The 27,460-nt window shown below is 39.9% G+C and overlaps 1 protein-coding gene across 1 annotated transcript in view; it reads right to left on the minus strand.

Moving 5' to 3' along the window:
* The window catches only part of oxsr1b (oxidative stress responsive kinase 1b), an 83,526-nt gene that overhangs the window by 50,311 nt on the left and 5,755 nt on the right, over nucleotides 1-27,460 (minus strand). The window contains exons 2-3 of the mRNA XM_041814081.1: nucleotides 15,247-15,359; nucleotides 2,929-3,037 (exon numbers count right to left, since the gene is read on the minus strand). Of these exons, the coding sequence (XP_041670015.1) occupies nucleotides 2,929-3,037; nucleotides 15,247-15,359 (222 nt within the window). The remainder of the gene's footprint in view (nucleotides 1-2,928; nucleotides 3,038-15,246; nucleotides 15,360-27,460) is intronic.

A 27,460-nucleotide genomic window follows, 5' to 3' on the forward strand; every position in this document is an offset into this window, starting at 1 on the left:
AGAGGGAGGAGGCTTTTGCAGACTGAGGAGCAGACAGGAGTTTGCCCTCCTCAGAGCTGGTATGCTCTGCCCTGTGGAGCGATGGTCTATAAACCCAACCTCATTTGAGCTCTGTCTCCATGGCAGATGACGCCACGGCCATCATTTAATTACACCGCATAATAAAACCCAACATCAAGGGCCACTGTTTAACGGGGATGAGGAGAATGAGAGGGGGCATCTTAAAGTGGTGTCTGCTCCTGCTGTGAGGCTGGCTGCCTGCTCAAGCGTCGCTTGGCGGGCACCGTGCCTCCCGGCCCAGCTGCGAGGCGGCTGCCAAGCGGCTCATGTCTCGAGTGTATCCGAGGGAGCCTGGCATGCCACCTGGGCACTATCCGTTACAGTGGGGACGCTGTTTACACAGAGGGGCTGAAAGGGTGGAGATAGGGAGTAAATGTTTGGTGTGTGGATGTATCTGTGTACACTACAGCTCATATAATTAAGAGACTGAAAGGTGGATGGAGAGAGATGAGTGGTAATTTCTGCATCGTTGCAAACATTCAACCATTACTCATTCAGTAATGTTTACGTTTTAGATTGGACAAAACACTGATACAGCATTATGTCACATGACACAATAGCCACTCACTGTTGCCATACAGTATATAAGTCTGTCTTAAAGAGTGCTTATGGTGGTGCTATTGACATGGATGAGGATAAGGTAAATGGAACTTAAGTTGCCAAAAAAAAAAATGCAGTAATACATTAACCCTGCACTTTGCCATTTTATTTTATGGATATTCCACAGTCAACAAGAAGTGATATTATAAGAAAATGGAAGCGTTCAGGAACAACAGCCACTCAGCCACAAAGAAGAACTCCTTAAAAAATCCAAGAGTGGGGTCATGGAATGTGTGTAGCTGTGGAAATGACTTCTGTGGAGGAACCAATCACGTTTCTCTGCATGGCAGTCAGATTGGTGAGTCTGGGTTTTGCAGATGCCTGGAGAATATAACCTGTCTGACTGCACTATGCCAAAGTGAAGTTTAGTGGAGGAGAGATAATGGTATGGGGCTGTGTTTCAGGGTTTGAGCTAGGCCCCTTGTCTCCAGTGAAGGGCAATCTTAAAGGTCACATAATCACAAAACACAGTTTTTCAGGCTTCTCAACAAAAATATGTGCCCCCTGGCCTGTCCCCTCTAGAATCAGACCCCCGCCCCCCTTTTTCTCCACCTTAAAAAAATGTGTGCTGAAACAAACTGTTCTCAGATTTTCCCCTCATGATGTCATGTGGGGAGTTAGCACCGCCCCCAAGTTCGGTTGGCCCTCCCCACCTAGAGGAAAGCTTCACGCTGAGAGGAAGATCAGGAGAGCCACACCCATTAAGCCACATCCATCTCCTGAGAGGGGCAGAGTCAAACAGTTTATTAACATTAAAGCCACAGCCACAGAAACAGCTCATTCTGAGCAGGGCTGAAACAGAAGGTTTTTTAGACATACAAATATCCTAAACTGGAGTGTTTTTTTAGCAACAACCTTTACAGGCATGTTTGGGGACCTCTGAGACCAATATAAACTTGTCTTAAAGGGGTAGAATATGTGACCTTTAATGCTACAGCACACCAAGACATTTTGGACAATACTATGCTTCCAACTTTGTGGCAACAGTTTCGGGAAGGCCCTATTTTATTCCAACATGACCATGCCTCAGTGCACAAAGCAAGGACTATAAAGACATGGTTTGATGAGTTTGGTGTGAAAGAACTTGACTGTCCCACACAGATCCCTGACCTAAACCGCATCGAGCACTTCTGGGATGAAATGGAACAGAGAATGCAAGCCAGGTCTTCTTGTCCAACATCGGTGCCTGACCTCATAAATGCTCTACAGAATGAATGGGCACAAATTCCCACAGAAACACTCCGGAATGTTGTGCAAAGCCTTCCAAGAAGAGTGAAACAGTTATAGCTGCAAAAGATGAGCCAACCGCGTAATATAGCATATGCATTTGAATGCAATGTCATTACAGCTCCTGTTGATGTAATGATGCAATTGTAAGGCGGCTGAATACTTTTGTCCAACCCCCCCCCAAAAACCCTCACAAAATATCATATTGTATCTGATTATACTGTATTCTATACCACCATATTGTATCCTATCTTGTCATTTTGTAATGTATTATACCATTTTGCATTGTATCATAATGTATCATATTGTACTGGATCATTGCATAGCATTAGTTACTCTGTGATGCCCACCCCTAGTATGCATGCTGTATGTGTCAATGATTCCCCATGTCTGTTAAAAGCTCTTCTCCCCCACAAGCTGATTCACAAGAACAAAGCCTCTTTACTCCAGCTTACTATATCTGGCAGAAATAACATGAACAAAACAATCAGAAGCAGATGCAATCCATGGATTTTGAGGTCTTTCTCTTCGTGGTGGCCTCCTCTTCATGCTCCTCTCACTAGTTAATTGCAGCACTGCCACATGTGTGCCATGAAGCTGGGCTGCGGGCTGTTATTACCTCTGCCCTGTCATTAGCTCCTGCGCTGCTCTCAGTTAAAGCCCTGGAAAGAGCTCCAGCTCACAAGGGACACAATGAGGACGAGTGCTGTCATATTCCCAACAATCACTGTTAACATCAGGCAGCAGGTAGCCAGACTCTTCATACTGACCCTCTTATCTCCAGATGTATAAAAAACACAGTGGATCTCCATGGTGCTTCTTTATGGCCAGACAGCTGTATTTGATCCATTAACAAAGCTTATCAAACCATTAAACATTAAATCCTAACACACCACAAGCCATTACCTGCTTTTTGACCGTTTATTTTACAAGCACAACTAAAAAAAAAAGACTAATTTCCTTGCTTGTCCTGTAACTAGAGGATCCGACTGACAGGAAAAGGAGGACTTTGTGGTAAGAGAGGAAAAAATAAGCACTTACCACCACTGAGAAGCTTCATAACCAACCACAGCTCATCTTTTACCACGAATGAGGTGTAGTAAGACACGATGTTGGGATGGTGGCACTGGCTCATGGCTTGAATCTCTTTCTGTTCAGGATAGAAAATACGACAAACAGAACCCAATTCATCAGAGTGGCTCAGAGCATTAAGCTTATAAAAGGAAAAACTGTTTTAAAAAGAACTCAAGTTTGATTTCAGAGCCTCGATATTTTCTTTAATGGGTTTTATTAGCCCCTTTCCAGAAAGAGGGAACATACAAGCGATTTTTGAGCAGTAGTTTATAGTTGTAGTGATGGTGAGATGACCACATAAAATGCTTTCCTGTTGATACAATCCAAGGTGAGTTCAATAGAAAAGATGACTATTCTCTTTTGACCACCACAGAAAGGTGTGAGAGACGATTAGCGAGGATGAACAGAGCACAGTCATGATAAACGCTTTCCCCTTTGATACTGCAGATCTCTAGATATTTAGTGCCAGGCTTGGCATCTGAATAACGTCAGAAGAGAAACAGGCTGGGTCAATATAATGCATATCTATGCAGAAGTGAAAAAACAGCCGGTGCTCAGCCCTTTATGCAGCTGTAAAGCTCCCTCTGTGAGTGTGTGAGAGCGAGTGTGTATTTGGAAAGCAGGGGAGCTGAGGTAATGCTGGCACAGAGGTCTAATCCATCACTTCAGCACTGGTCCTAAAAGTCATCTGAGGATAGAGAAGCTTCCGAGGGAAGAGAAAATCCAGCTGACTTCAGAGTCGGGAGGTTTTGCTTCTGTTTCTGCACTTGAGTACTTGACATATGGCTGAACCTGTTACAGTGGGTCCTTATAAACGTACTACATCTCTGAACTTGTTGCAAATATTATGCTAATTTTTTACTGAAGACCTTACAGAGAGCAGATGTTAGAGTATTATGATAATTAACCCTGAACTTTTCAAGACAAGAGCAATATTGATATAAGATTTTGGGGGTGGTTCTGCCTCTTAAAGGGTATGGGTGCATTTAGCCTAGTGGTACCTCTGCTTCCTGTTCAGAGGCTCTAGTGCAGGCAGCCCAGGTTAAAATGGCTCCCCTCTTTCCAACTCATCTGCTGTGCTGTCTCAACAAAGGCATGGACCCCAAAAATACACATTTTAAAGGTATTTAAATGCATTATAGTCATGAAATAATAGAATTATTTTCCATCATCTGGCAATATAAAACATTTGAAGTTTTTTCTCATTTTATACAGTAGCTAAAGTCATCAACAGAGCTGTCCACTGTGATGTTAAATCCTCCTCTTTTGGCATCAAATAACTGATCAAAACAAAAATTATGAAAATTAACACCTGGACTTAAAACACTGTGATATGAACTAACCATCATGACAGAAACCAGGTTTGAAAAAAATATATTTGAGCTGTATTTTAGTTTTAAAGTCTCTGCCACGTCCCATCTGTTAACATGGAGGAGGCAGGGTTTATGACTGATACTACACCCAGTCAGCAGAGGGACTTCTAAATCTTCTGGCTTCACTTTGGGATGTGGTTGTTAAAGTTTGGATAAAATGTATTTAAGGTTTATTTTTGTAACTTTTTTCCATGTCCCATCTGTTAGTATGCAGGAGGCATGGTTTTTGCAACCTTGAACAGGAACACATTTTTCTACATAAAATGAGGTAAAATATTTTACGTGTCTACTTGAAACCAGGCCCACATTTGATGAGCCGTCCATGTAAAATCCAAGTTTAAATGGACTTGTGCATCTTATTTTATTCTTCCCAGGTCCTTAAGCCTTAGAAAGAGCTGCAGTATCTCAGAGTTTGATGTGCACAGTTAAAACCAATATTGACGTTCTCATCCAATTACAGGTTCCACCACAATTGACTACATCTGTCCAAATTTTAAAGCTTTCTTTAAAATAGGTATTGAATGGTAATATGGACAGGTGAACCACAAGCTCCACTGAGGAGTCTAAACACTTGAGCTGAACATATTTGTTAAACGCATCCATCAATAGATGTTCGCACACTTGAGAAGTAAGCAATCAAAGCTTCATGTTCCATCAGCATAAATGCTTGGCTTACACAGCGTGCATTAGCAGCTGTGTGCTTCGGCTGCAGAGTCATCACTATTGAGTGCATGGCCTTCAGTGAGTGCTTCAGGCCAAAAGAGGCTGAAACAGGCAGGTGACATGTTAATGCCTTTGGAGAGCACTTGACAAAGGACTGTTCAAAGCTAACCTGAGTCATAATAAGGGTGGGTGCAGACTACGAATTAGACCATGACTTGTATAGACGTGTTTAAATTAATACAAAGAACAATAAGGTGGAGTTTTGTAAAAAGAAAACCAAAAAAAAAAAAAAAGGAGAGCCTGAGTAACTTCTCGACCAACAGGTGAGCCCACACACAACCCTCCACTGATACAATGCTTTTAGCAGCCCAATATCTTCCAGTCTGTCGGGCCAGACGGCGGGCTCTGTGGGTCGTCTCCTCTATCGTCCTCTGGATACTACAGCCTGAGAGAGAACAACAATAATATCCCGTTGGCTGCTAGTCCCCCACCCCCCCCGGCTCTCAGCACAGTGGAAGGGGCAGGTCAGTGCCGCTCTGTGGGCCAGGGTAACCCCAGAAAAGAAAAACAATGGGATAACAGGGAGGATATCGTACCCTGGCAGTTGGCAGGTTTTCCCATCTTTTCTTTCCAGCAGACAATGTGCAAATCAGAGAGACTCTTTGTTGTGGGGATTAGGTCACTGTAAAACCTCTGCTGCAGCAAAGACAAGGGAAATGTTCTCATCGCTCAAAACATATTCCTATCACTTCTTTCAATGTAACCTTTGTGCTTTCATTAAACTTTGCATTGTGGGAAGGTTTTTGCAGGGCGTCACAGTGGAAAGGGAAAAAGGCAAGAGCAATGCAGTCTAGATCAAGGTTGGCAAAATGCTCAACTCTTTGAGACTTTTTTAATACTGATACTATCATGGAAAAAAATTAAACTCAAGGGGAGTTGGCACTGCAGCCTGGCGGTTATGTCGACCCACCCCAGGCACAGACGCTGTTGTTCTTGAAGCAGGTTCAAATCTAATATTGGGTGCCAAGGATGTATAGTTTTCTTGCTGTCGTATTCTGGTATCTAACTACACGTATAAGTAGAAGTAAATAAAATGCATTTTCTTGTGAAAAATCTTCATCCACTTGAGATTCATCTGCATATCTAGCTTTCATTTAGCTGGTGTAGGCACAAGGAAAACATGGGTTAGATATTTGAGGCTCATTCAACCACAAAGCAGAAATGCTTGAATCAAGGACACAAGATACTCCTTTTATTTTTAAGGGAGGGATTTGTAATTCAATTAAAGCAGCTCTTGCAACTCACAAAGCATAATTATAAGTACCCCAAAAAATGAGACCCTGGATCCAACAGGGAGGCACCTCTTTTAAACAAGTGCCTAATTAGATCATTGTGTTTGGTCGCGAGTGTTGCTATGGCTTCATCCTCATTCAAAGCACTTATATTCGAAACAGAGGTTACACACCACTCTGCCAACATACACACACAAAGTAAACTCATGATTACAGAAATTATTTACCAGGTGCTTAAGACATCAGATGAGGTACTTGTGAAAAAAACTGAGTGGTGTACCAGTTAATCCTGGAATTTAGAAATTCGGAGCAACTTGGGTACACTGAGTTACCAGCCTGTAGCAACTGAAACCTATTCAACTCAGGTGTGATGTCAACTCCAGCTATGACATCAATCTTTTGAGGGTGTAACTGAGATAAGATATCCCACTGGCAGCTCGCATTTCCAAGATTAACTGGAACACACTATATTATTTACCTGGCACACCAGGTAAATAATATAGTGTATACTGGAAAACTTCTCATAGACACCGTTTGGGAAAGGGCAGAGCCTTTGAAAAACAAAAAACTCGGAGGGTGACTGGATGAACGTTCTGTCACATCTCTACGGGCCAATCAGAGCAACAAAACACATGAAGTTGTAGCTGCTATCGAGGCGTGCCCTTACGAAGGAGTAAACTCAGTATACAGTAGAACTGCATAACGTGAACCATGGCGACTGTAGACATGTCAGTACATGACTTTTGTCGTTTCTGAAAAGAAAACAACTCAATGCTGTTCTTTGTTCTTCTTTAACGAAGAAATGTCGTCAAGTTCTGATAAAACTGGCGCTTTAGTTGCATCCATGCTAACAATTTCCACCATAATTGCACCGGCCTCTTGTTGCTGCTTGCTTACGTCACGACTCCACCGTGCCTGAAAGCACTGCCCCTCATCGCTGATTGGTCCTGTCACTTCCTAACCAGGCCCAAACGGTTCAGACGGGAGCTTTGCAAGATGGATTCACCAGTGAGAAACACGGAAACTGGTGTATCCATCTGCTTTGCAAGGTTACTGTATTACTTTGTTGTAGCACCTTTCATTTCATTACAGCATTCTGTTGTTTTGGGTAGGAGTCAATCAGCATCTTATTTAAACTTACCCACTCTTTCTTAGGTATGCCTGTGAATTACTGGCTAAACAATTGAATCCCTTTGTTGTTGACACCAGAATTACAAGTCTGTTACACTAATTATTAACATTTCTTATCAGTCCAGGCTTACAATCAAATGCTCAATCTACACTGTAATCTCGCTGTCTGCCTGCCACAAGTTGCCACTGTCGTTGTTCTTAACCTCTGGGGGGCCTTAAAAATGTACATCCTTAAAAGCCTTTAAGGACCAAAATGGCTCACTTCATACATTCAGCTTTAAAATTATTATACATTCATATTTCTCAGTTTCTTTTGTTAATTTTTTTTAACCAATTCCCCTGCTACTCATAAAAATTGATCATAACTCTGAAGAAGTCAACCCTTTAAATGCCAAGTTCTGTCCCCATGCCCCCCTGTGTTTTCGATGGGGAAAAAAGTTATTTTCAATATAATAAATGCAAAGTAGATTTTTTTCAGAGCCTGGTATATGTCAACAATTTTTGGAAACACGGGTTTTGTTATTCACCATTATTATTTTTTGTGCAGATAATCTCACCAAGGTGATCTTGGTCGGACAAAAACTTTTTGACCACGAATGGAAGCTGTCAGCCCTACTGTCCTTGTAGTAGAGACAGATTTATTGGGCAGTAAATCACTTTGCTACAGCGTTTTTGTGTTTCCTGCGGTCTTGTGTAGATGAAGATCATTTTCAAAATGCTGCTGTCTAAATGTGGAACTATTTGATAACAAAACGAAGCAGAACGTTGTCATTAAAAAAAAGGCCTGGGTAGCTGTTGGCAGCCGTAGGTCAGAGCTCAAAATCATTAGGCCTCATGTTCATCCCTTGCTTGTGGACGTGATTCCTCAAGAGCACAGAGGGATTTTCTGGTTATACTTTTGGATCATGTTCATGACCATCTCACACTCTTTTTACCACCGTTTCCTCTGTCTTCAATCTAACATCTTGCAGAGTCCTTAACCACTAGGCTGTAGTTGTAGTTTTCTCGTATCTTGAGATCACAACAATGGTTTAGCTGTGATGAAGAGTTCATTTTAATTGTTTATCTCGACTTAATTTTTCTCATTATCCAAGGATAACAAAGCTGGTTTTCCCATGATAATGGAATAACGTATCTCATTATCTCAGAATAGAAAAGCTTGTTGAAAACAAAAAAATAGCCTGGCCGTGCCGCCTATACTGAGGAGGAAAGTTAAGCTTATTTTGGTTTGTTTTGTTCTGTTTACTTTGGGAAACAGAAAGAGATGGCATGTCATTTTAAGGCTTTCAAATAAATGAGCTGTTCAAGAATTGTTCATCTGCATGATTTCAGTAGCAGACCCACAGGCAGAGGGAAACCCAAAACTCAGTATCAATAATAACACCAATAAGACACACACCTTCATCCTATCATTCCAACTACCAAATAAATGTGTCTTTCTCCCCTTAATGGAACTCACATTGTTTTCAACATTCAGTAACCTCTGACTGATGTTTCTCCAAATGTCAACCTTATTTCTTATTTGTTCAGAGTCAGTAAAATAGTGCACTCATTGTAACATGACTGACGCAACTTTGGATTATTTAATATCAACAAATTAAACTGACGTATTCCGTCTTGTGATGGGTCCATAAATTCACATCAATGTCTCACATAATCAAAGCTCAACACTAAAGTCCTTCAGCTGGTTTAGTCTGGGAAAACCTCTGCAGGAAGCGGACAAGTCCGGGCCAGTGTGTGTTTTTCTTTGGCCTGATTAAGGCAGTATTTGGCGTGTCTGAGGACCTTGAAACTGAGCAAAAAATAAATAAATGACCTATTGTCACAAGTGAATACAGTGCTGGGTCACAAACTGGTGCCACGGAATCACAGTGACAGCAGATGCACAGAGAAGCCACTATAGAGGCAATGTTACGTCACAGAGCTTCACACAAACTCGCTATGACCCAATCTGACTGCAGAGCGGGCACAGATACACAGAACGCTACAGAGGAACAGGGACACCCACTTAAACGGGATATCAATACTAAAAGACGAACCTTCTCAAACGTTAAGTCACTAAAAACATAATTGCCCCTAAACCTAAAAACTGGTTGTGCCACCCTTGGTGTCTACAACTGCAAGCAAGCATTGCAAATAACTCTTTTTTTTTTTGTTTTAAGACATTCAGAGGTGGACTTGCTGGTGCGTTTTGGATAATTGCCCTGCTACATAACCCAAGTGCTCTTAAGCTTGAGGTCACAAACTGATGGCAGGACATTTTCCTTCAGGATTTTCTGGTAGAGAGCAGAAGACATGGCTCCATCAGTTACAAGTCATTCAGATTCTGAAGCAGCTGTGTTAGTTTTACACCTGATGTAACGGGGCACCACCTTTCAAAAAGTTTAACTTTTTCTCATCAGTCCACAGAATATTTCTTTCCAAAAGTTTTGGGGATCATCAAGATGATTTTGGAAAATGTGAGACAAGCCTTTGTGTTCTTTTTGATCAGAAGTGGTTTTGGCCTTGGATGCCATTTTTGCCCAGTCTCTTTCTTATTGTTAAATCATGAACACAGACCTTAACTGAGGACAGTGAGTCCTACAGATCTTTAGATGTTGTTCTGGATTCTTTTGTGACCTCCTGGATGAGTTGTCAATGCGCTCTTGGAGTCATTTTTTAGGCCAGCTGTTTTTTGGAAGGTTCACCATTGTTCCAAGTCTTCTCCACTGGTGGATAATGGCTCTCAATGTGGTTCACTGGACTCCAAAAGCCTTAGAAATGGCATTGTAACCTTTACTAGACCAATAAATGTCAAGGACTTTGTTTCTCATCTGTTCTTGAACTTCTTTAGATTTTGGCATGATGAGTTGCTTTTTGAGATCTTAGGCACCAGAGCTGTTTGGTCCGCTTTAAACAAACTCTGGTCTGTTTTCCCGGATAGTCTGGTTTGTTTGGAGCGGTGTGAAAGCTCATCCGAACTCTGGTGCAGACCGAACAAGTGAACTCTGGTCTGCTTGAAAACAGGGGATCTCAGTTAGCTTCATAACGAACCTTGGTGCGGTCCGCTTGAGGTGTGAAAGCAAGGCGGACCAACTTTTGAATCAAAGGCAGGAAGTGGCATAAAGCGTAATGATTAATTGATTGGTATATGTGATTTAATACACTCAAATAGATCTCGTCATCTCACTTGGCATCTGTAGCCATAGCAACATGCCATAGCCTCTTGCTCACATGTTGGCTCGCCTTTTTCTTCTGTGCTGATTTATTTGTATCATGTCAAGAATGGCATGCTGGACAGCTTGCTGCCTTGCTGGCTGCTTGTACAGCCCAAATGCAAAAGCAGAAACCCCATGACAGCATAAATTTGGTGTTTTTTATTGTTTATGTGGGAAAAAAAAGACTGGCGGAAGGAGATGGATTTCCGGTTTCACCATCTCCTTTCTCCTTCACTGCTCTATCTATTTTAGGGATTTCTGAATTCAAAAGGTCTGACAGTAATCAGGCAGGGATGTGGCTAGTAAATTTGGATGACTTTTTTCTGCTTAATAAATGAAATCATCATTTAAAAACTGCCTTTTGTATTTATTTCTGTTATCTTTATCTAACATTTAAATTTGTTTGATGATCCGAAACATTTGAATGTGACAAATATACAAAAAAATAGGAGACCAGGAAGGTGGAAAATACTTTTTCACGGCACTGTATTTTTTTATACCTTAATTTGGAAGGACAGTCCTGAACATTGTCGAAAATGCACAAATACATCAGCAATATTGTCATCCCTTCTGCTTTCCGTCCTTTTGCAAGAGTAATAAGGTAAAAATACATTTAGCATCTTAATGGCCATGGGAAACAGCAGAATTTGACAACCTGCAAATCTGACCAAAGTTCATTCCTCTCTTTGTTCACAGAAAGCCTTTTTCAACCTTTTATAAGATGTACTAGCTTTCCTTTAAAACAACTGAAAACTTATTTTCCAAACAAAAGGACTGATAAAGGTCACTGTTAAACTGACGCATCTGTGCATCCCTAGTAAGAGTGAGACTTTTTAAAAACATTTGATTACCATAAATCTAAAAAATCTAATTTAAGACTTCGTGGGACTTTCTAAGGATCCATGAGTTTCCAAAATTATGACAACCTCAGTACTTATCTCATTTTAATTTCACCAACATTTTTCCATGGCACAGTGACCGCAAATATTTCACGGGTTCTCATGCCAAAAATTGATAGTTATAGTCTTGTAAACAGTCTACAAACGCATGGTAACACTCCATAAACAACATTGTAAATCAAGGATTTCTCATTCCATTTATTACATAATTAAAGACAGTTGTTGTTACTGTTATGCAATTATACGAGATGATCTTCAGACTGCGCCACACTCGAGTTGTAAACAATCCTCTTCATCTGATCAAGCCTGAGTCACTCAAAAGCTCCTGTCCATCAAACTGCTGCGCCAGGAATAACTACAACATACCAGAGAGACACAGAGACGTGACAGATTCTAACCTTTCTGACATTAAGAATTTCACAGGTAAGACTAAAGACCCACAAGCCCCTTTTAAACCTCCTGGCATCCCATTTTAAAGCCGCTTCTTCAGAGGAGCAATCTGGGTTCAATTTAATGCTTCCTCGCCGTTTAAGCGGGTACCCAGCAGGCTGTGGAAATGGAGGGGGGGCGACCACAGGCAGGAAATCCGACCTCGCTGTATTCCATGTGACCGCCTGCTCCGAGAATCCAGGAGCAACATTCCCCTGATTCATCCGTCAGAAATCAGGAGGGTTAGGGGGTGGGGAAGGGTTAGTCTTTGGTTTAGTGTTGCCAGTGAGTAGTGAGAAACCTGCCAGTAATCTTTACCCTTGATCTTTCTTTGCACACCTTCAGGCTTACACTATATTTATTTCCCACCGGTGACTTTAACCGACCTTTAGATGAGAACTGGGAAAATCCATCAATCAAGCCTCTGGTCTAACTTGACAACAGCTCTTTTCCCATCGTCAGACCACAACTTGACTTATGATAGATACAGGGGGCTCTATGGAGGAGTAAGTGGCATGTATGATGCAGTGATGAACTAGATTCTGCTCAAACAACCTTGGTAAAAACTTGTTTTCCTTTTCTTTTAAAGTTGAGACTAAATTGACCAAATGTAGGAACTACTCAAAATTAATTCCTGTTAATGAAACAGCAGACTTCTAGAGGTACAATGTTGCTTGTGACTGAATTGGTCTGTTATTAAGTTTCATTTCTCTGCTGTGGAGTTGTGCTAAGCTGCTACTGGAAAAATATACAGCATGTTTCCTGACATGGATGTTTCATAATAACAATTTCAACCACATACTAGCTGGAAAGTTTTTTTCTCTGAAGAATTCCTCAGGAATAAAAAGTGTAAATCATCAAATTTATCCGGCTAAGTGCCAAACCGGCATATGCCCCCATAACTGACCTGTCACCTATTAACTGAGCTACAATTAGCGTAAAATAGAAGTACTGTTTTCAAAGCCATGGCCTGCTTCTTTTAATCGTGCTGAATTAAAGAAAGTAATACAAATCACAATGGTAACAGGCAGATCCATTGCAACAAAGCTGCTAATTCATTCAAATAACTAGTCCCATACAAACCAAATCACCTGTTACCTCCAATTCCCAATGTACATTCACCACTGTCTGCTCATGAAGCACACTGCTCCCTTTCTACTCAGTCTTTACAATGATATACACCTGGCCCATGCTAACTGCTGCCAAACTGTGTCAATCCATGTGGAGCAGATTGATCCAAACAGCCTGAAAAATGCATTGTATCCCAAATGTAAATCATCACTATCAACATTACATCTCATCGGGAGGTCAATGGGTCAAAGAGCTACTGCAGCACCACTGACGAAGAACAGTAAACTTCTGAGGTGGAAAACCACAGAATTTTTATCATCCTTTGTAACATCCTTTGTAGAAATCATAAACCCTCCAGTTTCCTAATGTACTCAACCATGGAGGAAGCAATAAAGCAATGGAATCATGTCAAAATGAATGACAACTCAACCCCATGAAGGCAAAATAATAACCACTATTCCCGTGTGAACTCATGGTTCTCCAGCGATCTCGAGTCTCCAGCTGCTCGGCACTCCAGACACACTTCCAGTGTCTGACAAATACCGTTGTTTATTAACCACGGCAGTGCTAGCCTGTACACCTCAGGTAAGTAGCTCAGGCTGCGCATCACGACTTCCTTATTTTTGTTTTTGTCACTCTGATTGTCTACAATGAATGTAAGGGAAATAATGATCGTCAAATCACCTTCCAAGATTTTTCTGGAAAGTCGTGCCCTACTCAAAAGCTTTGTATGGGAGCTTTCCCAGATGACTGTTTCGCATATCCAATGCAATGGAAATATGAACTTATCTGGTGTGTCTACATTAATTCTGTATTGAACACGAGCTCTTCCAGTGCAAAAATGGTTGCTATAGCCACAGGTCAATACCCTACTGAAAAAAAGGATATTTAATGGACCTGGACCTAATACATGTACATCTCTGCTATAAAACAATCCTCTTCTCATAATGTATAAGAGTATTACACTTTTAAGAGATGAATAGTATGAAAAAAAATAGCTACTGGAAAGAAAAGGTCTCTTGACATGCAGTTTATTTGCTTCAAAATGTTTTTATTTTTCTGCTGACCGTCTGTTTTCTGAAATTGAAGCTATTTCTTTATCATTTCTGAAGTATGTCAAACGTTTTTTGTGGAGATATGCAAAAAAAGATCATTCTTACTGTATAAAAAAACACTTGTACAGTTTCTGCAGCTCAAATACAAGTCCATAATAAGCCACTGACCATCACTATGTGCAGGGAAGCTTGATACGTGTCACACTGTAAATGATGAGCCAAGTCACAGTACAAGATTTTATGGAGGTTATAAAGACAAAATATGGTCATCAAGAAGATGCCTTCAGGGGGTCTGGTAGTTTCCTGGCAGTAAGTGGAGTCCTCCGTCAGAGAACAGCCAGAGGACTGTTTGAAGTGACAGACATGATTGGAGGAAGGCTTGAAGAAGAGGAGTAATGAAAAGCAGAGGTGGAACTAACCCCATCCACACAGAGACCACAGGGACAGAGCTCTAAATGCTGTGAGGGAGTAGCTCTCTTTGATCACACATTAAATGTAATGAGATCATAAAAAAGTCCTACTGAAATCACATTTAGTTGTCATTATTAAGCAGTGCACGTGTTTGCTTACATGTCATTTTAAAAGAAGAAGAAAAAAAGGCACAGAAGAGACTGTGGGGGAAAAATCAGAGATGCTTTATATTTCAAATGGCTAAAGGGGCATGTCCAAGTTTGACTGACAGTTGGCAGGCTGCCAGCTAGCCAGTGTTTCGCCATAGGAAAGACAAAATAAACAAACTTGCTCCATAACTCAAATGTCAGGGGTAAACAGAGTGTTGTTAGTGGTACTGAAGTGGGGAGGACCACACTGGACCAAGGTGACATTTGCAGGTATGTTTACATGCTGTTAAATGTGCCGCAGCTGAGCGGCTAAGTTAATTAGCTATCTCGCCTGCAAACTGACGTCAGCTGTGCACTTTTCTCTGTGAATGTTTATTTGGCAACTTGTTCAACAAGCCCAGGAGCAGAACAAGTTGTGTGTTCATGTTTTCATGTTAGATTAGAGAGAGACTTTTGAAGTAAAGCTAATCCTGTTGTCATTCAAGGTTTGTGGCCCATGTGTCAGGTTGCTGGAGCGCAAGTAAAGCTAAAGCTATGGTCACCAAGAAAAGCTTTGAAATTTCAGTTGCATTTCAAGTCTAATATTCATGAACTTGTTAGTGATATTTTTCTTACCAAGAGTTCATCCATGCTGGTCTGGCACTTCTCTAGGTTGATGCGTTTGATCGCCACCTTCTCCTTGCGTGGTAAACAGTAGGCAGCTTGAACCACGGCGGTGGCCCCACTCCCTGAAACAGACAAAAAACATGTATTAGCCTTATTACGGTTATCGATTGAACATGTAACAATACTCTCAACTTATGATATGATTTATTGTGTTTTGTAAACTTTATCTTTAGGCTTTTTATGTCTTTATTATCGAGATAGGACAGTGGATGAAATCTGAAATAGAAGTGAAAAAGAGCCATGAGTCAAACTTGAACCAGGGCAACTGGACAGCTAGGAAATCTACTGTTTGCCCCTGTATTTTTTCCAGCTTTAACATTCAAGATTGAAGTCTTTATAAATAAATATGATTCTTTTATTTTAGCTCTCTGACAATAAAGACAAAACTTCTCCCTTTTAATTTTTTCTTATAAATATCAGTAGCACTTTTTGAGGATGCTTGGTTACTAAAACATTGCATTTTTTTAATAAAAAGTGACGCATATAAATGCTACTGCATTATCTGCTGATGTCCTACAAGAGAGCAGAGAGCACCATCTGCTGGTTAAAAATAGTATTGCAATATATATTCTTGTCAACTTAATTTAAGTTGCGCATATTCTAACTGACTCTTTATTTCACTGTGAAAAGTTGCTTGAATGGTGTTAAACCACGAAACCCAGAATTGAAAAGTACAGTCTGTTTTGGGGCCAAACGGAGGTAAAAAGGTTGATTTCCATTTTGCATGCAGTTTCTGTGCAATTATTAAGCTCTTTCAGTACTTTCAGTTATCATAATATGGAGTTTAAAGAGGGGGTATTATCCTTTTTTCAAGGCTTTACACCATCTCAAATATGGCAAATGTTGATATACGTCCGTGCGCATAATTATAATACCCCCTCTTTAAATGCTACAATTATGGTAGTTAAACAGTCAGCCCACAGTGATAGTTGTGAAGTACAGACTCATAGCCCACAAGACACGCTGCCCACCTCCTGCTGTATTTACTAAAGACTTTTTTCCATCAAACCCACGCTCCATGCATTTTTTTGTACTTAAAGGCTGCTTTCTGCTGGATTATGACCTAATTGGGGGAAGAGTGGCACTGCCAGTCTAGTCAATGTTAGTATGTTCTGTATTCCACATCGTGCAGTGAAGCAGCTGCTTGCAATACATTATGAATGGGGTAAATTTTAAACTGCATGATGGTTGCGGCTCCACTTACATTAATGACAGCACATCTCAGTACTTTGAACTGGTATTGGTCGCACCAGTTAAGAGGACAAAGCCTACTCTTTGGTGAAAAAATAGCATTATATGTGTGTTTAATACACCAGATTTTACAATATCTGAGATATCAGGGGATGCTAGGTTGCCATAATGAAAACATTGGCAAATTCAGCTTGCACTCAAATCTGTAGACTCTCCAGGCCTCTTCAAGTATTAGACCTTCCCCTAACCCGTGTCTCTGTCTAAAAATAACAGCTGCTGTAGGATAATAAACTTTTATCGTTACTTTGAAATCCTCCTGGGCTCCGAAAGGTTAAGTGCAGCTCTGCTTAGACAAGTTCATCTGATTTCCTTTTACTGTAGCTTAACTGTCTGTCCATCAATAATAAATCAGCTTTCACAAACCCTGCATGAGGAAACAGCAGGTCTAATTGGGGCCAGAGACTCTGCTGAAGAAGGAAACAGCATCAGGTGGCTGTTTGGATTAGATTAGAGCAGAGAAGACCTAAAACAGTTTTGAATTAATGCTTTTAAAATTAAAAATGAAGAGCCTTGTGAAACCATATATCAGCAATTAATAATATTGTAAAATACTTTACTGTTTGGGCATTTGGTTAAATTTCTAAAATCTTCACATTTTAAATCAACCTCAATATCTGTGATCTTAAGAGTGCAGAACAATGACTGATCCATTGCTTGAACTTGGATGTCTAAAGATTACTATCAGTTTACTCGTAAGGCTAAAATCCAACAAAACTGGGCTTATCTCTATTTGACTAACAGTCGGAGTAAAGCTTTGAACGCCTGTTGATCCTGCGCTGTGTGCGGTCATTTCACTGCCCCCTCAGAGCTCTGACGCCATGAAGAGATCTCCGGAGTATAGGTAATTCTGGGAGTGCACTCTCCTCTGGCACCAGGCTTCAGTGAGTGAGTGAGAGAGTGAGAGAGAGTGAGAGGTGAGTCGGTCCACCCCACCAGTAAGCTTTTCCTAACCTCCCTCATCTCAGCTATGCCCAAATATTAACAAAGTGCTCATTGTTCGGAGTTTTCATAGAGCCTATGGAGGTTGAAAAAAGAGCGTATATTAAAAAGAGAGAAAAAAGCAGCTCCCTGACATTAATTAAAAAGTAAAGCTGTCCCTCAAGATGTGACTTCTTTTGTTTAACTTTTTTTCAGCCAAGATAATTAGGACTTCAGGCTATATGGAAGAAAAGCAAAAAACTCTTCAAGAAAGCTGCAACTTAAACCACAAACTCTCACCCTCTAAGATAAATCCAATAAAACTGCAATTTCCTTGTAATTTCCCAGAAGTAAAGAGACAACAAAGGTTCTGTTTATGGTCACAAATTTTCTGCATGTGAACACTTTCTTCCTAAGCTGCAGTTGGTTCCATCCACTGACAGGCAACCTCTTACTTAAAGGGCCTGAACAGACCTGCAAATAGCTCCCCCTCTAACCACCACCACAAGCAGCAGCAGCAACACCAAACAGATTGCCCCTTCCACAGCAGAGTGTAAATTCCTCCACACAAACAAACAGCCAGTCGTCAGGGGTGGCTGCCCAGGCGAGGCTGTAGAGCATGTGTGCATTTGCAGGGAGTGGGAAAAAAAAGGGGGGGGTTGTTAGGTTTGCAGGAGGCAAGGTCAAGAGTCATCAGGGAAGAAGCTCATTTGCCACAGCACTTCCAAGCAAGGTTATTCTGCCAGGAGTAGTCATGCCTCTACAATTTGAACTAAATGCACGTTAACTGCGAGCTTAACAAGGCCTTTGAGCTTCTTACCAAAGCTGTAAAGTGAGTAATGAAACCATGCAGTACACAGGGGGATACAAACAGTTTCAGTCATCATACCAGTTACAAGGGGAATTATTCATACGGCAATGCATCATCATCCCAACCTGTGTGATATGATTATCCAATCACTGATGCCAAACATTGATATTTCAATTTAAAAATAAAATTCAACAAACTTGCCTGCCAACTTGACTCGGTCACTTTTTCCACTATGGTGCTGAGTGAAGCTCATAGGAACAGATATTAAGCGACTAAAGAAAGGAGCGATAAAAAGGGAAGGGACAATCTTAGCAGTTTAAATATGTTAAAGGATGAAGCGTGACAACGGGTGGAACTGAAACCAAACTGCAGTCAATAAACTGGCCAAACCTTTAGGGTATTTTATATTCTTCAAGAATAACTGAAACCTTCAGAGCACCTTTTCAGATGAAAACCTTATGTATATGGAGATCTAATGCGCTTGATCAGTTTGGGTCCAAATCTTGACATTGTAGCACAAAGTATTTATATTCTACATGTTATGTTAAAAATGTACATAGCAACTGCCCTCTACAGGTTGAAACCATCCACTGCAACTGATTCTTTTTTTTTTAAACTTCTACTGGGTGATCCGATACCAGTTTACGTCTAGCTTAACAACCAAGCACCGCTTTTTCCAAGACTATAACTTCACTCATGGCAGCTGACAGCCAAAATACATGAGTCAAGTCAGGCTTCACCAATCAGAAATGTCACAGTGAAAATCTAGGATTGTGGGTAGGGATGCACGATATTATCGGTCTGGTATCGGTATCGGCAGATATTAGTTTAAAAAGGCAAATATTTTGCCTGTGTATTTCAGCATATGTCGACTGTAAAATTTGTCCATATATACCAATAAATTAGTGGAGTTTTAGTCTGAACCAACAGACCTATGTCTTTTTCTTTATTTATCCTCATTCTTTAAACTTGAAAGTGTTTTTAAAGGGCTAAAAATGGTTTCCTTGGTCATCCTTAAACCTTAAAGTGTCCAAAAGGACTGACATTTTTTGTCCGAAAAGAGTATTTAAATAGTATCGATATTGGCTAAAATGAATCTGTAAGTATCGGCATATCGAATATCGGCAAAAATCCAATATCGTGCATCCCTAATTGCGGGTAGTGTAGTGCTGTTGCCCAAGATCGTAAATACACATCTTTCTAAAAACCAGGCTGATAATACACAAACCAGCCTTCTACATTACCATTTATCATCGTTTTCCCAGTGTAACATCCTTTGTTGACAAACGCCCATCAAATTCACTAGGAATGGTAGAACACAGGCAAAGAAGGGATCAGCCAATTAGAGATGTCGCTGTGACAATCTTGGATTGTGGGTAATGTAGAGCTATAAACCACTTTTTTTATAATGAGGTCGATAACAGTCAAACTTGTATCATTTGCATGACCAGATATCATCATTAGAAATCACACTTAGAAATCTAAAAAGCAGCAGACTGAGTGCCGTTGTGGCTGAATCAGGACAGCAGGAAAAAGTGAGTCAGCTAACTAATCCCCCTCTTTCCCAGCCCTGTCCATACTGTTCTAAAGGATTTTTTCAAATTTTAGGGTAGATACACCTCACCTGGGACTCTGTTTGAGTACATCAGTTTTCACAGAAATGCTGTGTTGTAATGCTGTGAGCCATTGTATCGTACCGTGTCCCAGGTTACACTGATAACAAAAAGAAAGTACCATTGCTTCATTATCAGAAGTAGTTCCTTGATTTGTTAAATTTAACTTAATTTGATAACATTTAACCTTTACTTTTTTAATACAGAAGATATCATTACTGTCTATCTTGTATTACAGATATAATTGAATTGCACTGTGTCAGGAGTTTCCCTGCAACTCCCACAGTTAACACAAGCCCATATGACTTTGTCTGCCAATCTGAAGCATGTAGCACAGACTCGTGCATAAACGTATCTTATTTGACAAAATTAGCATCACTTCCTCATATTATCACCATTCTCACATGCTGCATCCTCTCCATCCCACAAGAGGGGAGTAAACATACTCCCAAAAGGCGAAATCTACAAAAGTACCAAGGCCAGTGTCTAGTCCACAGACCAGTCTGAAGCACACATTTATGGCTTCATATCAAACAGTAGCTGATCTTTGTTTACTATCTACAAATGCACATTATAAAAAAAGACACAACTTAAGAGTTACTCTATTGTATTTTTTATTTCAAGGCCTTAGGAACACGATGTAGCCAGCTCTGAAAGTGGGCTGCTTAAATCCAATCTATATATTAAATTACTGCATTAGACAAAATCAAATGAAGATGATCCAGCTGACAGGGATGTGGCATGTTGACAGTCTTGAGGGATTCTGGGTAACCAATTAGTATGCTTCTTGATGTCCACTGAGTTCCATGTTTGCTTTGAACTCTTTCCATGTCATTTTGTGTGAAGTATTCTTGTTTTGCTCATCTTTAAAAGGATCTGGAGACATAACCTAAAACCTAAAACTGTGAGGAACTTTCAGTTTGTATGGTGTGGTGGACAAGATAGTACCTTTCATGTCTGGTTGATATTGTACCATGCATATGAAAGTAATATGTAGTATGATTTTGCCTTTTTTTAAGTTTTCTTTTGACAAAACAACCCACTCAGAAAACGTATAGCAAGCTCATGTTTGGTATAATCCTTTTCGGCACTATCTCAACTTTATAAAATGAAAACTTTATTTTTTTAGGTTTAATTTACTGTATTAGATACAGGGCCTCCAAAAAACACAACAACCCACAAAAATGAATTGTTATTTAAAACAATATATTGTCATTTTTAAAAAGAAATTACTATATGCTGAAACTATGAAGAAATACCAGTGCCAGTCCTGTACAGCATGGTCCATTGTCCCCTGTGTGTAACAATCATTTAAATGTCAAATTAAAATGATCATATTTCCTGTTTTACTTGGCCTATTGACATCAAACAAAAACTGAAAGAAAGCTTTAAGACCATGCTTTCCACACAAAGTGATTGCAATGCAAAATGTGGCTTTGTTTGGACCCCTAAGAGCTATGAATTACAATCATGAAGACAATGCTGTGTAATAAGTGCATGTTAATAATAAATGCCATAAAAGTGCATTCTTTTCTAGCAGCAGCGCTGCTGTGTATGATGACACCCACTTTTATGGCTGTACTGTTATTCATCATAAAAAAAACATTTTCTATTCTTTTAGCTGTGAACTGAATCATAAAAAATAGGGAAAGGCTTGCTTAAGTTTGACTTAATCCAACACCTACCTCCTTGCAGCAGCTTTTGGACATTAAATATACCTGCACAGAGTAACCCAATCTTTAGCTGATGGTCTAATTTGTTTTCGTAGGCCATAAAGAAGCATTAATAATAATTCAGTTTGTTTCATAATCAGTTAAGAATTCTGCACAGGAACTCTGATATAAAGTGAAAACTCCTAAAGAAAAGGATAAACCGCTAAAAAAAAAAGACGTCTTTTGTTTCAGCAGCCTACATTCTTGTATCTAATAATTAACATTCATAATTTTCCCAGCTGAAGTTATTACAATTACTTACAAAGTTTCTTAATTAAAATTGTTGAGTTTAACAAACCTCAAGACCTCAATTTATTGTCTGAGTTTTATCATGTTAATTCAGAGCTGTAATTTGAGTTTAAATATGACTCTTTAGATTCATTGTCTTCTCATGCTTTTATTTTAAATGCACTCATGACAATCTGTTATAGCTACACTCTATGATTTGCTCTAAATAGGGAAGTGAAACATTGCCAAAACAATCATGATATTTGTAAAAGCAGCCACTGTTTTCTGTAAGCATGTTTCCTCTCAACAGGTCAAGCTTTGCATGCAAAGCCTTATTAGTATTATACAATAAACTGACAGCATGTGAATGAGACATGCGAGGCCGATGCTTCCCCCTCCTTCAGCAGGAACCTGAATGTTTAAGCCTAAATACTCGACTGAGGGCTTGGCATTAACACGCATGTTTGCTCTTTAGGGAGGCTACCTTAGAGTAAGTGATGTTTGCATTTCTCCTATTCTAGTGCATCTCTATGAAGTCTATTAAATAGGCATTAAGGAGACACAAAAAGGAATAGCACCCAAATAATAATTGGCTTGCTAAAGCTACAGCATAATACTTAATTAAAATTATAAAAGCGTCTCAAAGAAGACCATTAAAATACCAGGAGGCTTTATAAATCTCAAGATTTCATTAAAGGGCTGTGAAGCCCAACATTCAGACCCCAAACAATGTATACTTGGTTAATATCTGCCAGATGAAAAAGAGAAATAAAGGTCCAGAAAAGGTCAGCACTGCTGGTGTTTGACTTTTAAAAGTGCTCCATGTATTATATCTAATCACATTAGCTTGGTCTTCAATTGGTTTCTTATAAAGAAGCTCACAGGCAGAGGGAAAGCAGCTCTAAGTTTGACGTTCCTGCCCTCACCAGGCCAGTCTGTTGCCCGACATCACCCATCCTTTCTTACGTTTCCTTGTCATACCTGGCTGACATTCCACACATTATTCAAAGGTACAATGAGAAATGTCACACATGGTGAGTCCCACCAGCAGCTGCTAGCTTTAGTTGGAAATTCCCTTGAAATACTCCTAAAGTTCATGTGTCCTGAACCTAAAAATTGAAACTAAATTAAGAGAACAGTTAGCCTGGGGGTTCTTTCTCGGTGTGCTTTGTTCTTTTAATATGAAAACAATCTGTGGGAGTAGGTAAGTAGGGAGGAAACATGGTTGCTAGTGGATTCAAATGTTGAGACCAGAAAGTTTCCAGTCCAGTTTTGCCAACACAAAGGATCCAAGAGTGTGATCCAGAACGAGAGAGTAAGCTATGGGCTCAGTCCAGTATGATCTGATGCTCAGTGTTGCTGAACAGAGTGGGTGTGATCCGTGTAATAACAAGTCCTCTTTCCCTGGGGAAGTTACCAAAACAATAGCCCTGTCGGGCAGGCTGGGTATACAGGGCCATCCTTATAACACCAAGCTTTTCCAGCTGAGCAGAATGGCTGTGTTAAATATCCCTCTGGAATGGAAAAGCTTCAATAGTATCTCTCCAACAGTTTCTGCTAGAGGAGGGAGTCAGAGATGGGTTGAGGGCCGGGAGCCTGACTTGCTGCTGCCGCTGTCATGTGGAGAGGAAGTTTAGCTCAACGAGATACTTGTTGAGGTTTAAAAATGCTGAATTAAAACTGAAAGAGGGCATAAAAAAGTTATCTGCAGCTCTTTTGCTTAATTTGAACTCATTGTGTTTGTGAATGATAAAATTAAATATTATTGGTCTGATCTGGACTATCACAAATAAACTGTATCAGATATAAGATGATATCAAAAGTCTTCTGCAGAGCATGCAGGCAAAAACAGTGGTTTATAGACAATGTTTGCCCAGCAGATTGATAACTTACAGTACTCATAGCAATGTTGGCAATACAGCATAGAAATACAGCTGAACCCTGACTACAGTCTGCACTAGAATCGGTCAACTATAAAAAATATAGAAGTGAAAATGAAACAAAATGATACAATTTCAAAATTCTGAAAGAGTCCTAGTCCCAAAAATGACTACAGCAGCGTAGTTTGAACGTTTTTTAAGTGATAAATGGAAATAAAGTGGTATGTAGGCTGTCGAGGGTTGAACTCATGCATAACTATTCAACTGTAGTTATAAGGCTACATATCAAAGCCCAATATTCATCTTCAAAAAGGAAAGAAGGCTGGCAGAGCTAGCTGCTGATGTTAGCCACACTGTCAGGCTCACATCACAATGACTGACACAACAGCCCTGTGAGGAACTTGACTGTTTTCTAAGTATTTTCTCCTCTTTTAACTAGTCATTTAAACACAATTTTAATGAGCAAAATAGATGCCTGGAAACATCCCTAGACAACAGCTTCACTGTGTGGTGGACCCAGACATAGCCACCGGGCTTTAAACGTTTTTTAAGAGCGGTAGCTCACACTTCCGGTTGAATATTGGCCAATCATGGTTGACAGGTGGATTAAAGAAAAAGCATCAAACATGACGTCATTCCAGGTAAAACGGTTTCAGTCTTAACAGGTCAAGGGTTACTATGACAGTCCTGTGAAATTTAAAGAAAAAAGAATCTAAATTCGCAAGCTTATTTTTTCACTTCTGGGGCCGGATGGGTGGCTATAGGGGCCTGATGTGAACCTCAGGCAACCAGTTGATGATCACTGTCATACAGTCTATGCTACTTGTGTGGATGTGATATTTTGCCATGATGCTATTATAACCACCCAAGGTAGACTTAACATGAGATACCTGATTATGAAATGATACTATATGCTCCTGAAGAGGACACACATTTTCGTGCGATACTGTCCTTGTTTTTACACGGAGGTTACCTGCAAATGTTGGCTATCCATAAGCTGCTTCTGTGGAAAAAGTGGGCTGTCACTGTTGAGCTCTGTGATGATGAAAGCTGGCACCACATACATCACCCATCACCTGATCAGCCAACTGAAAAATTCAACTTCAGTAGCCAGGTTTCAGCCTGTTGAAGGTAGTCTAACATACAAACTTTAAATGCTTTGGCCTTTTTCTGTAAAGCACTTTGGCTGGTTCGTGCCATTTTTAAATGTGCTATATAAACATATTTGACCTGACTTGAACTCAAAGGTCCACATTTGGACCCTAACTGATCAATCACATAACTACATAGCCATATAGGTTGAATTCCTCTTTAACCTTCCAGCTTATACAGATTTTATGCACAGGGTTTAAGCATAGAAAACAAGGACTTCCATTGCTGTTAATACAGATTTTCAAAGAGTCAGTGTGCTGCATGTTATGATGGGATAGGAAGTGATGTAAGCAAAATTACCAATCAAATGAAACAAACACACCTTTTCATTAAGTTTGTGATGCTTTAAGCAGTTAAAACATTCTACCATGGTGAGGAAAGCTGCAGAAACAAGCAATGTATGCTACCTGCCTTTGCAGTCTGATTAAGATCTAAATTAAAAACTTTATTTTTATTAACTTTCAAACACAAAAAGGAGCCTGTGAGAAGCTGGTGATTTGTAGAACTAAATACTGCATTTGTGTTTACCCACTCACCACACTCCAAAACACCACCGCAGCCCACCTGACTGAATGATTGTGCAATTTTTGAGAGTCCTCCCTCCAAACATGACCCTCATTTCTGACTGACAGCCCAGGCGTGTCTCGATCATCTGAGTTTCAGCACCCCTACACAACAAAAACCTTGAGGATTCAGCCCCATCAGTTTGTAGAGAAAGAGTTGCACTCTCTACTGTGATTCTGAAATAGGCAATATGTTGAACTCCTGACTACAAATGTCACGGTGGTAACCAGAGGAAGAAAAGTGTGACAGAGGCTGACTCAAATTCCATGTGATCACAAGTTTGCATAAACATAACAGCAAGAGAGTGTTACTTTAAACTACATTAGATCAAAATTGCAATTTCAAATTGTGTGGGGATGCTGAGAGCTGAATTGTGGAAGAACTGCTGGAGATAGCTGAAAATAGCATAAAAATAGCATAAAATAGCATAAAATGGCATAAAAGTAGCTGAAAATGGCATTCAATAGCAAAAAGGATAAAAATAGCTGAAAGTAGCCTAAAAAAGCTGAAAATAGCATACAAATAACTAAACATAGCCTAAAAGTGGCTAAAAATGGCATTCCATGGCTGAAAAAGCATAAAAATAGCATTAAAAGGCACAAAAAAAGCTGATTTTGACCTAAAAGTAGCTGAAAATTGCATTTAATGGCTGAAAAAGCATAGAATCAGCCAAAAATAGCATGAAAATAGCTATAAATTTTAAAATCATAACAGTTAGGAATGAGAGAAGTCATAGCAGTCGAATGATGAAGAAACTGAAATTTTTTAAAGTTGAAACGGTGTTGATACGACAAAGTATGAAGGAGGAGATATCCGGCGTGGAAGAAGAACAATAAACAAAATGGCCGACACGAACACCAATAGTGTGGATGCTCAGCATCCACACTAATTAAAGGCCCGTTCCATGATTCTTCTGTTATAAACTCAAGATACAAGAATCAACTACTTTAAAAAAAATAATCTAAAAAAACTACAAACATCTACATCAGTACCGAAAATGTTGGCAATATTCTCAGCAATCTGGATAGTATTATAGCGTTAACCTTCAGGTTTCAGTCATCAAAAAATGTGAAATCACCCAACTGGATTCAAAGAACTTCTTCTATTGAGACTGCAATATCAAAACAGAAAACAATATTGCTTGATTTTACTAGTATATCCAAATTTAAAACCTATGGAGAAGCGTGCGCTTTTGTCACTCACTGATCTTTGTTAGAGCCATAGAATCAGTCAGTAACATCCTATGCTAATCATCTACTGTGTCTACTTCAAACCCAACCCTGCATTTATTTGATGTGTTCATGCTTCTGTCTTTATGTAACATATTGGTGTCTGAGTGTCTGTCTGGACTGTGACAACAAATTTCCTATGACAATAAAGGCTGTCTATCTGAAGTTAGAAATTCTTGGATTAAGACAATATGGTGGACATCAGGGTTGGGTATCGTTTAGGGTTTTTTCTGGTACCAGAGCTGAGCCAATACTTTTTATACGGTGCTGGTGCCTAATGAGTGCCTGAACGGAAACTTTGAGAGAAAAAGGTGTGTTCAAAGTCAGTGGGAGAATAAAAACTGTGTATTGTAAATGATTCGCATAAATATTGTTAAAAGATGCCATAGAACACACGATAAGAAAAGGAAACCAGTGTAACTTCTTTATGTAAGAGGCTCCAGCAAAAATCATAAAGTGGCACTGGGTCAGAGACAGACAATAAATTATTATTTCCTTGGTTGGAAAATGCAAGCAGATCAGAGACGTTGCTCCAGACGGCAAAATAATTTAAAAACCGTTATGCTCAGCTGAAATAAAGTGAGTGCACATAAATCACACAGATTCCCTAAAGTATTTTTTGCCTTTCATTTGGGTTGGCAGCGAAGCTAAATGAAGTATCAATATCTGCGTTGTTATTAAGCCCGGTAGGTGTCGAATGTGTTTGTACCAGTACCATGTCATTAGAGGATTCTGATTAGGTCCCGACCAATTATAGCCTATTTAAAAGGCTCGCTGATAGACGCCAAAGTTAACACTTGTATTT

This window comes from Cheilinus undulatus, linkage group 19 (genome assembly GCF_018320785.1).
Source record: "Cheilinus undulatus linkage group 19, ASM1832078v1, whole genome shotgun sequence".
Taxonomy (NCBI): Eukaryota; Metazoa; Chordata; class Actinopteri; order Labriformes; family Labridae; genus Cheilinus; species Cheilinus undulatus.